The sequence below is a fragment of the Alligator mississippiensis genome, chromosome 2 (assembly GCF_030867095.1).
Source record: "Alligator mississippiensis isolate rAllMis1 chromosome 2, rAllMis1, whole genome shotgun sequence".
Taxonomy (NCBI): Eukaryota; Metazoa; Chordata; order Crocodylia; family Alligatoridae; genus Alligator; species Alligator mississippiensis.
In genome coordinates this window covers 128,291,254-128,303,606 of record NC_081825.1, presented here as the reverse complement: position 1 = coordinate 128,303,606, position 12,353 = coordinate 128,291,254, and the positions used below count along the sequence as shown (strand labels likewise).

Sequence of the window (12,353 nt, the reverse complement as noted above, 5' to 3'; positions counted from 1 at the left end):
TTTCATTCAAACAAGTTACAGGGAGATTTAAGAGGGACAAGATTGTTTCCAGTTAAAATAAAAGATTAAATGTCTGTATTCTGTTTCCTTCTGTGCCATTTATGTAATGGCAAGTCAATACCACTGTACTTCTGTTTAAATATTTGTATCATGGGTAAAATATCTGTCTCCTTCAGAGATACTCTGTGGCTTGGTTAATGTTTCTATAACAGCATGAGATTCTTCAATAAGAGAAGCTCTTTCAGCAAAGTATTTGTGTGTGGAGAAGTGGTGGGAGGGAGGGGTCCAGTATGAGAAGGGTCTGGCATAGACACAATTTAATCCTTTTAGTACTGTATTAATTTAGCTACCAATATACAATATGCCAATTTAAGTCCTCTTTTCAGCAGGAATGTACTAAAAGTAAATTATTACTAAGCAAAGCCAAGCATTCTCTTCCCGCTATTCTTTGTCTATATATTGAGTAAGCCATTCCAGATTCTGCAACTGCTATGAGGTGTAGTGTTGGCTATTGTCTCCTTACTAGTATATTTGCCATTTGACTTTAGCAGGGGTCTTTTCAGTGCAGTATATTAAGCCTTGGCATAGATTTTTGTAGGTTTGGGGCCTTACAATAAAGCCTTTGGAGAAATAGACTTTATTCTTTCTTTAAATTTCCAGTCCTGCAGATACTTACGTAATGACTTTACGTCTACAAGCAATTCCATTGATTCAGGTAGGTTGTTTGCACCTTGGTCAGTAGAGTTGGGACCTTATTGGTTGATCTACGTGTTTACAACATTGCCCATGCCAATGCTACCTTAAAGTGCCTAGCAAATTTTGGTGTGATATAAAGTATGTTTGAAGTTCAAAATAAGAAGTTGAGTTTGGAACCTTTTCCCTACATCCCCTCACCCAAAATCTGAAAAAAAAAATGTTTTTACTGTCTGCTATTTTGAACAGAATTTTATTAAATGGACTATAAGAAATGTCAACCCCAAAGAGAGATATTTTTAGAAAGCTTAAGTGCACTGAGATAAATATGTGGAATGAAAATGCATTTTCAACCAGAACTGTCCACAAGTGTTATTATAGATTGGTTCTACATAAAGGATATCTACAATTATGAGAGGCACTGGAAAAAAATCAGAGTGCTAAAGATGGATTTGTAAGCTTCATAACCACTGGTCAGATCACAGCAAGGTTATCAAAGAGTGCTGTAGACCTATAGCAATTGCCATACTGGATCAAACCCAAGATCTAGTCTGGTAGGTTTAGCTTTTGATAGTGGCTGAATGAAACTCCACAGTAAAATGAGGTCTTTCTGGCATCTCTTGACAAAGATCAGCGTAAATCCCCAAGGCCTCAGATTTAACATCCCTTCAAATTTTTGTTAATTATAACAACTGGATATGGTTATTCCTTATACAAATCTTTCTAAGTTCTTGGCTTTCATGACTTCCTGTAGCAATTCATTCCACAATATAATTACATGAGAAAGCTAAGAAAAAACATTTTCCTCTCTGGTTTTGAATGTTATTGAGTGTCCTCTGGTTTCAGGCAGAGATGACAGAAGTTCCCAATCTACCTTCTGTATGCTGTTAATTGTTTCATAAACTTGTACCATGTCCTCTCTTTACCTCCTTTCTGAGGTCCACTTGTGTGTAATTTCTTTGATTTTACTCCTTCAGTGGAGAAAGTGAAAACACAAGTGTTTTTATCAGCAGCAGAGGTGTTGGGGAGAGGGCAGGGTACCACAGCTGGAAACAGTACTAAACGCTGGTTGCACAGAAATTATTTTTGTCTTTATGGAATCAATAGTTGAGCATATTAAGTAAGATGTGCCATAAGAAGTAGCTAAATATTAGAATAGTTATGCAACTAATTTTGCCCTCAAGAAAAAAAAATGTCAGAAGGGTCATTTTTGTGCTGTCAAGCTGATGCAAATATACGTCTGCATCATCTGGTGACAGTGATGTGTTTGTTGAAGGACAAACTGAAGCAGTGGTGCTATAGTGTTGCTACTGACCGGATACTGGCCAAAATTTGGAAAAGGAACTCATAACTTTGAGTTGCCCACCTTAAAAATCTTGTTCCTTTTTAGTTGTCTCAAGTCCCCAAAACATTAATCGCTTTTGAGATCTTGGAGAAAAATGAAGTCATGTGCAGCAGGACAAACAGGAAAAAATGGCCTTATAGGAATACAGATGGCTTTGTTTCACTTCTCAAGTATAATGAATTAAAATCTCTTATTTTTTCATAAGGGGCTGGAGACCCAAAAGAACCTAATTCATGTCAGTGAAACAGTTACAGTACTGCAGTTGTTAATCCACAAGGGTTATTTGTGTTGAACTTTAACCATGCAGGCAAAACAGAAGTCTGTTTTACTTATGATTAAGATGGAAGTTTTACAATTCTGAACTGATATAAAAACTATGATATACAGGCATAGCTATGCCTAGGTTCTACTAGGGGTATTTCCTATGCTTCTGGGGCTTTGCTGGTTGCCCCCTTCCCGCCTTTCTGCTACACACATCATGCATGTGTTTTTAAGTCTTCCTCATAGTTATAGGGTGTTAGCTGCAAGCAAACCTGGGGATTTTGACTGCGGTGTACCAGTGCTCCTACTGGGACCTAAAGCCAGAGGTTTGTGGCTAGAGAGTCTTGCCTTTCTATGGGTTCAGTGATCACCATATTTGGGATCAGGAAGGAATTTTACCCCAACATGGTCAGATTGGTATGGATTATGGGGTGTTTTGCTTTCCCTTGTAGCAGGGGCCTGGCCCTCTACTGGCAATCTCTCAGCATACATTAACAGGTCCTGATTTTATAAAAGCAGAATGTGGGCTATTGTGATTTCCTTGCTTTGCCTGTTGTAGGTGATGGTTATACGTCTTGTGTTGTGTCAGGGTTGATGGTAGTTTCACAAAGAGTTTAGATTGGGGCAGGCAAGTATTTTGGACAGAGGGCCGCTTACTGAGTTTTGGCAAGCCATTGAGGGCCGCATGACAGGCAGCCCAGGGCAGATGAATATTAATTTCCTAAATTTTTTAGGGGCCCCGTGGGTTGGATAGAATGGCCTGGCAGGCTGCATCTGGCCCCCAGGCCACATTTTGCCCACCCCTGGTTTAGATTATTGATTATATAGGATGGTTTGGGTAGGGGTAATTCTGCCTCAGGCAGGGGGTTGCACTAGATGACCTCTGGAGGTCTCTCCAGCCTGACTTCTCTACAATTCTGTCTAAAACAGGGGACAGCAACCTGCAGCATATGTAAAACAAGAGGCATGGGCACACTGTGTATCATGCAGCAGATCAGGGAGGGGACAGGCAGCACAGTGGTAGATAGGGCAGAGAGCAGGAAGCAGAAAGCAAAGCAGCAGATGGGGCAGGGTGGATTCAGAATGGGGTGCAGTGATGTACCTGGAGCCTCTGGAGACTTTAAAAAAGTTCCCAAAGAGGATGAGAACTCCCCCCTGCCCTTTTCCTCTATGCTCAGAGGCAAAACCAAGGGAGCCAACTCCCTTTCCTCCTTCCTCTGTCCCCTACCTGCCCCAGCTGCTTTCCCCACTGTCCTGGGACTGGGGAAATCTTCAGAGCTGCTCCTTCCCCTTCCAGCTGGGCTGTGGGCAGCAAGGCTCAGATGGGGGCAGCAACTTCCCACCTGCTCCTGCGGGCACTAGGCACCTGCCACCCCTCCTCATTGGAGCTGTCCCTGTTCCCAGTGACGCCCAGCCCTTGTGCAGCCTGGCTGCAGTGGGCAAGAGCAGCTCTGAAGCTTCCTTGCTCCTGGCACAGCTGGGAAAGCAGTGGAGATGGAAGACATGCCTCCAAGCTGCAGGGGAAGGTGGAAAAAGTCCTGCTCAATTGACACGATTTGGAACTGATTTGGGTGATTTGACTTGGAACGTGAAATATTATAATAATAATAATAACGTGTGTGTATGAAGCCCGGCTGCCAACGCGTGTACCGCATGAGCGCGCTTGTGGAGCCCGAGGCACCGCGTGGGACGCCAGCTCCGGGCCGGGGAGGAGGGGGCAGGGGGCGGTGCAGCCCGCCGCTCCTCCCCGCCGCAGCCGCCCGGGCACCGCTTCCTCCGGGGGAAGCAGCCGGAGCCGCACCCGCACCCGCGCCCGCAGCGGCCAGGCAGAGGGTGCCGGGGCCGGACATGCTGCCGGCACTGGGGCGGGCGCTGCGGGCGGGGCCGGCCCGCGCCGGGCGGGGGAGCCGCTGCCAGCTGGCGCCGCTGGTAAGTTTGTGCGGGGCAGCGGGAGCGCGCGGCCGCCACATCCCTGCGCGGGGCCGGCCGGGAGGAGCCGCGTGGCTGCAGGGAGCGGCCCAGGGCTGCGCCGGGGCAGGCACGAGCCCGGAGCCTCGGCGGGGGGAGCAGCAGCCCCGGAGCCCGGGCGGGGCGGGTTGGGGCGGGAAGGACTCCCGGACGCAGGGCGTGTCAGAGGGAGCCGTCGGGCGTGAGGCAGGGCAGAGGTGCGCTTGGGGCGCTCAGGTAGGTGCGCCTGTGCGCCCTGTTATGTACCCTCAGGGCAGGCAGGAGGCAGGGAAGAGTTGCACCTTATAGATTCACTGACTGAGGGTGTGCCTAGCTAGCTAGATAAACAGGCGAGCAGGGGCGAATTGCTCTTTACATAGTCACTGAATAAGATGTATGTATGCTGATATATACCCTGAAGTCACACAGGAGCGGGCAGATCCTGCCCTACAGACTCACCGACTGAGGCACGTACACAGGTTTCCCTCGCTTTCTGTAGGTTCTGTATGTGCGAATTTGCTCTTAGGCAATGATCCTTTTTATACCTAAAATTAATTATACGCAAGGTAAATTCACTCTTATGCATGAATGATGCGTGCCCCTGGAGGCAGGGGGGCAAGGCGGTGGTGGTGGGGGAGAGGTCCTGCAGGTGGCCGTGGCAGTGTCGGCAGTGAGGGGGTGGTGAGCACCAACCGGTGCCCACCAACAGAGGCCGCCAGCAGTGTCAGGGGCGCCAAGTGGCAACCGCCCTCAGGTGCCACCAGCGGTGTCAATGGCGCTTCTCTCGGGGTGCACTGCCAATCTCATGCACCCGCATGCACCCCCTACACATCGCCAGTGCTCTTATGCTATCAGAGCGGTGGAAGCCCAGTCAGCTGCTTTGTGTGGTACGTTGTGGGAGTGATGCGCGCTAAAATATGGTCTCCTGTGTGGATCTGTGCTCCTCACTCATTGTCTGGCACATGTTGCTGTAGTTGCCATCCCCATTATGGTAAAATTCATCACCACCCTGTGCTTACGTGTACTTGTCTGCTGTAGGTGAGTACCAAAATTAGTCTTGTAAAAGTGGTAGGAATGGGTCTGGGGATCAGTACAGTTGAGGTCTTGGAATGTATCCCTGTTTGTTACATTGTAAAGTGGGTTCCCTGTATGCGGAGTCGAGTTATGCGCCGTTTTCCAGGAATGCATGTACAGCACAGAGCATGGGAAACCTGTATAGGTAGATACAAGTCAGGCACCCTGAAGTCAGGCGGAATCAGGCAGATATGTGCCGTACAGTCTCACTGACTGAGGTGTGTGTATAGGTAGATATGAGCAGGAGAGACTTGAGCCTTATAGATTCACTGTCTAAGCTAAACGTACACTGATATATATATACCCTGAAGTCTGGCAGAAGCAGGGCAGGTTTGCACCTTACAGACACACTGATGAGGCATGTATATATGGGTAGATACAAAGCCTGAAGTCAGACAGGAGGCAGGGAAGAGTTGCACCCTATAGACTCACTAACTAACATATATATGTACATTGATGTGTACTCTGAAGTCAGGCAGAAGCAGGGTAGATCTGCGCCTTACAGACTCACTGATTAAGACATGTATGTAGACAGATACATTGCCTGAAGTCGGGCAGAAGGCTGGGGTAGATTTGCCCTGTGTAGACTGAAACAATTAGTCTCTGAGGTTTGGATCTACCCAAAACTTTCTGCCTTTGCTGAGGGGACGCCTGGCTGCCTGCTGTGGGAGCTTTTTGTTGTCTAAAGGGTGAACTCTCCTTGCAAGCAGTGTAGAGCAAAATGTGCGTGCTCCAAGCCAGGCTGACAGGAGAGAAATCTGCCTTGATATTTAAGTCAAGAACCATGACCATTACTGCTGCTTTTCCTTCCCTTTCCCCCTCCCCTTTGCCTTGTAGTTTGTTGCCCTAGTTCCAGATAGACCGATGATGATTCATTATGGTAAACTGCATGAGTAACAGCTGACTTAGCACAGCTGGTTATACATCTGGGAATTGTATTTAAAAAGACAGGTTGGGCGAGGAATCTGCTCAGGAAGTCTTAAATTCAATAAAAGCCCTGTAAATAACACCATCGCTACCAAGTGATAAAAGCTAAGGAAGCTAAAGTTAAAGCAAGAGGTTCCTTGTTTATATGCTGGCAGGCTTAACTTTGTTTCTTAAAAGTAAGGGAACTAGTAAGGACCCATTAATATGCTGAAATTGAGGGCTTTGTATAATGGTATTTGGTTTTCATCCTTGTAATTGCTTATTTTTTCAGCTTTTTCCATTGTGGACAACAAAACTATCCTGTTTGTGGAATAGCCAGCTATTAGCTTGTTCAGTTAACACTTCTGCTTGTACGTCATTCTACTTTGAACTTTAAAGTAATGCAGGTTTTCTGGGAATCTCTAGCTTGTAGGAAACTTTTTAAAAGGTAGAAGGTATTTTACTTTTTGGCACACACTTTAATATCAGTACTGTCAGTACAGCTTTAATCGAAAGACTGCACTGTTTATGTTTTTATTTGAACTATGAAAGATGCATTGTCACATCTTCGTTTTGATTTAAGCATGCTCTATTCAGTTTACCGTGTAGGCTAGGTCATAATCCAGTACATAGTTCTGGCTGTGTAGGCTCGACTGATGTTTAGGAGTGACCCTGCTCAATCTTTCTGGGGCAGGAAGGCTTCTCATTGGAGCAGAGAGTTGAAAGAGGGGCTGCATCAGCAGTGAGGGTACAACAGCAACAACAAACACTTACACAAAGGGGGGACACGGGCATAATAGTTCTGGGGAAAACAGTAAATCAGGCTCCAAAATGGGTGTCGCAGTTTTCTTGGGAGAAACCACTGTATCCCAGAACGTTGCAGTTGTTCATACAGGCTTGTCCATTGTCCCAGGATAAATCTTAAAAAGGTTCACAGGATAAAAACTACTAACACTTATATCAGGACTTTGCAAAGTGCATCTGCATGGTTATCCCTAGATTGCACCACTGAATCGGTGACAGAAGAACGGCAGTGTATTCAGCTGCTAACTTAACCCTGGCTAGAGGAGTTGTGTGTATACACCAATCCCAGGACATTTCTGTTCTGGGACAAACCAGGTACAACTTTGACCAGGGACAAAAACAACATCTGTTCCTAGCCTCAGAAACACCAGACTTGTTAGCGCTGTTTACCTTTGCATGTTTTGTTTGCATACAGTGGGTCTGCTACTGTTTATCTTCTCGATTTGAACTGGAAATTCTTTGAGTGGGATGATCTCGTACAAGGTGTTTGTATAACACCCAGCACAGTAGGACTATGGTCCTGATTTGGGTGACTGTGCATTAGTATAATGCAAACAGTCAATGATAATGGGAACCATACTACCCAAAAGAGCAGCTGTTGGGCTGTTGCTTAATGCTGTAGGAGACTTCTGAAGATATCACTTTTATGCTATGCTACTCCTGTGGTTTCTCAGGAGCACACTTCCATAAAGCTCTGTTCAGCTGTTTACCAGTAAGGTGATGGCGTTATTGTGGGCTTTGATGTTAAAAGGTTTAATGAAAACAAGGGTGATAGAATGGAGCCTCCAAGCACGTATGATGAGCGTGGAAGACTCGCAATGGTGATCAGGTTGACGATGGTATTGTATGGGTGTTTGCTTTCTAGTTGCTGACAAGCAGCTAGTAAGTTTTAATATTTGATGTAACTGCTGCTTCTGATTCCTTTGCTTAAGATAGGACCTCTACCAAGATACTCTTTTCTTTTGTCCTACTCTCAATGCTGTTAGGAGAAATTCCTGTGGTTTGACCTTTTAAGACAAGGGTGCTCCTGATGCTTTACTAACAAACATGAATAATTTGTTTTTTTGTTTTAAACAGACCTTTATAAGTACCAGTGTTGCCGACTCTCACTGGGACACTCTATTAGTGGGAATTTCCATCTGGCCCTTACACAGCTGGGGGTGGGGGAAGCTCTCATGCAGCAGTTGCCGCCACCACCCTGTGTTGCCACCACTCTGTGCGACCCCTCCATCCCCCCTGTTCCACATCCAGCCAGAAACCCTGTGCCTCAGGTAACCAGCATTTTTAGGTTACTGGCACGCCCCCATTCCCCACTTGTGCCAGATAACAGGGATTTTCTTGTATAAGAGAAAGATGTTTTTTACATTCCCGAAGTGTAGACTTTAAGACAACCCCAAAAATCAAAAGAGTTGGCAATACTGATTAGTACTCAAATAAAATGCCTGCTCCTAACTTGTCACCACCTGTCTTCCTTCAGTCCATTTCTTTACATCTTTCAGCTTTTTTTCTTTTCTTTAAAATTGTTTCTCCTTACCTTATATGAAAAGACTGGTAGGGAACAGAAAGTTGAAATTATATGACTATTTATAAGGGAATAGTGAAATGGGCTATGCACAAAGTGCTCTCCAGTGCATTTAGCAAGCAAATTGAAAGATGAGAAATTGTTTTACGTAATTGCCTTTACGTCTAGTAAACTTAAATGCTAGTGGTGCGGTGATAGAGATTTTTGGGGCTGATACCAATGGCCGATTTTTAATGAGCCATATTGGCCAAGACTGATCCAGTTGGGATATGTAGCCCTGCAGGTGAGGGGGGGGCAGATTGAGGGAGTGGGGCTGAGGCAGGGGCTGGAGCAGGTGCTGCACAGCTGGGGCAGGGCACGGGATAGCCGCAGCTCATCTGGGGGAGCATTGGAAGGGGGGCAGCTCCCACCACTGCACGCATCCCGGGAGGGCATGGGGGGGGTATACCCCTGCATCTGCATGTGGGGCAGGGTGGGCTGCCACTGTGGACTAGGGCCATGGTCTGTGCCGGGCTTTTTCCAGCAGGGCTACAGTGAATTTTGGGGTGGCTGCAGCCCCCCTAATCCCCTCTACCAGTGCTGCTGCCTGTTTCTCAGCCTTTTGAAGGCTCAGATCAAGTGTGGCTTGGCCACTTTCACCATGGCACCCTGCATGAGGACCTTCCTGGAGCAATTCCTGAAGGATGCCTTCCGCAACAAGTACACATAGAAACCTCTGTGGCATCGTGGTGGTCACCCATGCCTTCTGCCTTCTGACCTGCCTGGACCCGATGGTAAGTATCATTGCCACCAGCACCTTCGAGGAGACCATCCACAAGAGGATCAAGAGGCAACTGACTGGACATGACTTGGCCACCTTCCTCAGTGGCTTGCTGGAGGGTGAGGTTGGCAGAGACAGCGCAGACTTTGCCTTGCTGTGCTGTGGAGCCAAACCGCAATGGCATGTGCCACCTCAAGAAGCACATTGGCTGCACCTGGACTTGGACCGAGGAGCACCAGGAGCTGAGAGTCTCACTGCAACCAGCCCCACATGCCGACCGTGTCACTGTGACATCCTGCATGAGGACCTTCTTGGAGCAGTTCCTGAAGGACGCCGTCCACAACAAGTACGCCCAGTGACCTGAGGGCCAAACCCAATCAGGGCAAGGTCTTCGATGTCACCTCAAAGTGGGACTCCAACAACCACTTCATGCAGCGGGAGCTTTACATGCTTTGCAGACTGTCACTTCCTCCACCGTGCCCGCCTCAACTGCCTACCTCTAAACGGGGCCGTGCGCTTCGGCCACTGGGATGAGAGGTGCTAATAGTGCAGCTACGTGGCAGAGACCCTCCCCCATGAGCTGTGCAGCTGCAGGCTGCACGCCAGATCCTGGCAGCTCCGCCACAACACTGTCCAGGACCGCCTGGTGAGGGCCATCCCGGCCACAGCGGGGGAGATCTCCATGAACCACAGCATCCTGTGCTGCGAGAGCCAGATGCACCCTGACATCATGATCAGTAATGAAGAGGCCAAGAAGATCATGATCGTGGATGTAACCATCCCCTTCGAGAACTGGTGCCAAGCCTTCATTGATGCCCAGGCTTGCAAGTGGGAGAAGTATGCCCTGCTGGCCAACATCCTGAGGGGCTGCGGGTATGACGTGACGGTTGACACAGTCATCGTGTGACTGCTCGGAGCCTGGGACTCCAGCAACGAGAGCATCCTGCGTGCCTGCCGCGTCTCCTGCTACTATGCCAAACTGATGCACTGCCTTATGGTGTCCGATACGATCCACTGGTCCCATGACATCTACATGGAGCATATATCATGGGCCCCTGCCAGTACACTGACCCCATGAGACCGACTGCCACCGGACTGGATCCAGAGGGGGCTGCCTGAACCCACCTCTGCACCTGATGGACTTTGTTTTGAGAAGAATCTTCAGCAACGGACCACCCCGCTCCACCAGAAGAGGACCCCTGCAATGAGACTCTATATGGACTGAGAAACTTTCTTCAGCTTACTTCCTCCACCATTGCGGACCATTGTATTGGTTTATGTGTATCTATCTTCTTTCTCTCTCAGCATCACACACCGCCAGGGGAGGCATGAGGGGCATGCGCCCCCTGGATTTGTGTGCGGGGTGAAGGTGGGCTGCCTGCTGTGGGTTCACAGCCAGGGGCTGTGCCAGCCTCTTCCTGCTGGGGGGAGGCTGGGCTGGGGCTGCACTTGGGAGGGGGGGGGCCTGGGGTGGGCTCAGCTGTGCAGGGCAGGCAGCAGCGATTGGCGGCACTGGGGGAGGCTTGGGGAGCTATGGCCACCCCAAAATTCCCCATAGCCCCTCTGTAGCCACTGCTCCCAGTGCCACTGCTTGCCCCACACAGCTGAGCCCATGCAGCCTTGGTCCAGCCCCCCTACTGGGAAGAGGCCACTGCAGCCCCTGGCCCTGAACTTAAAGCAAGCAGCCTGCCGTCATCCTACTGACAAATCAGGTGGGGGGTACATGCCCCCCATGCTTCCCTCGGGGGTGCGCACAGCAGTGGGGAGCCACCCCCCTCCCTACCCTTCACTCCCCACCCAGATGAGCTGCCTGCATCTCTGCCCCATGCCCCACCCTGGCTTGGCAGCGCCGACACCTGCCCTATTCCCTCCTTCACTAGGGGGGGCTTAATATGCTCCACTGCATGCCCCTTCCCTCCTCCTCGCCACATACTTATCAGACAGATGCTGCTCTCCAAGCTGCTGGGCTGCATTCCTGGCCATGTGAATACTGTGGCTTCACACATGCACACAGCATTTATGGGTGACATTATTGGCTACACCAACCAAAAAGAGTCAATTGCCAATAATATTAATTTTCCTGTTATCGGTGCTGATCCAATATGCCAGCAATGTAACGGTGCACTTCTAGTGCTAATATTGTGTGATAAGCCCCATGGCACCCTTAAAAGGTTCTTATGGCACCCTGGTTGAGAATCACTATGTCCTCTCTCATGCAAACTTTAAAATGTATTTCCGTAGATGGATGAAATGTCCTGTCACCCACTTTCAGGAGACAACCAAAGAGAACTGCTGTGCAGATATCCTTTGCAAGGAATTTTGGGAAGGTTAAGGTGAATCAATTAAATATGTGGAATCAGCATGGGTTAACCCTCTAATATGGTTTAAGTGTAAGCCTGAGTCTACTTTACGCCTGAATGAAAGTATTCGCACTAAAGTTTAACACACTGGAGGCGCATCTACACGTGCAATTAATGTTATTTGGCTTTACTGCAGATGCAGGTGGTACATTTACTGCATAGTAAGCTAGTTTACTGTGCAGTAAGTGCCTGCACGTGTAGATGGTGATGCTTTACTGTACAGTAGATTAGTCTACTGGGCAGTAAAGCGTCTCATGTAGGCATGGCCTGTGACCTCTCTCTTTCACTGATTCCCCTAAACTGGACGTTTTCACTGATTTCCCTAAACTGAGTTTTCAGCTGAAATTTTAAAATAAGATTAAAAGATGATGAGTTGGAGAGCTACAGGAAGCCACTCCAAAGGGAAGTGTAGAGACAGTGGAGTAAGAGGAAGGTGGGGCCCTTCTCTCAATAATGATGAAGTTGAGGAACAGAATGTGCTGTGGTATCAACCTATATAGTGACAGTGCTGCTGGATGAAATTATAGGGCTATTATAGTTGGTGGGAGCTTTGCCACTGACTTCAATAGGGCCAAGGTATCCTACTCTGAAATTAGTGACTAAGCATTTCCTTAAATATATTTGAGGAAAATTGTAATTAAAAAGTTAGAAGCCAATAATATGTTGCATTAAGGTGGCAAT

The 12,353-nt window shown here is 48.0% G+C and overlaps 1 protein-coding gene across 3 annotated transcripts in view; it reads left to right on the top strand.

The window, feature by feature from the left end:
- Nucleotides 1-12,353, top strand: part of MCUB (mitochondrial calcium uniporter dominant negative subunit beta) — a 133,144-nt gene that overhangs the window by 15,812 nt on the left and 104,979 nt on the right. Inside the window, exon 1 of one of the 3 annotated variants that reach the window (XM_019500130.1) lies at nt 664-715. The exons of 1 other annotated variant lie outside the window; for it this stretch is intronic. In XM_019500130.1, the coding sequence (XP_019355675.1) occupies nt 680-715 (36 nt within the window). In that variant the 5' untranslated portion in view covers nt 664-679. Of the gene's footprint in view, nt 1-663; nt 716-4,095; nt 4,229-12,353 lie in introns of those variants that run through there. One more of the 3 variants, XM_014595745.3, reaches the window with a different exon arrangement.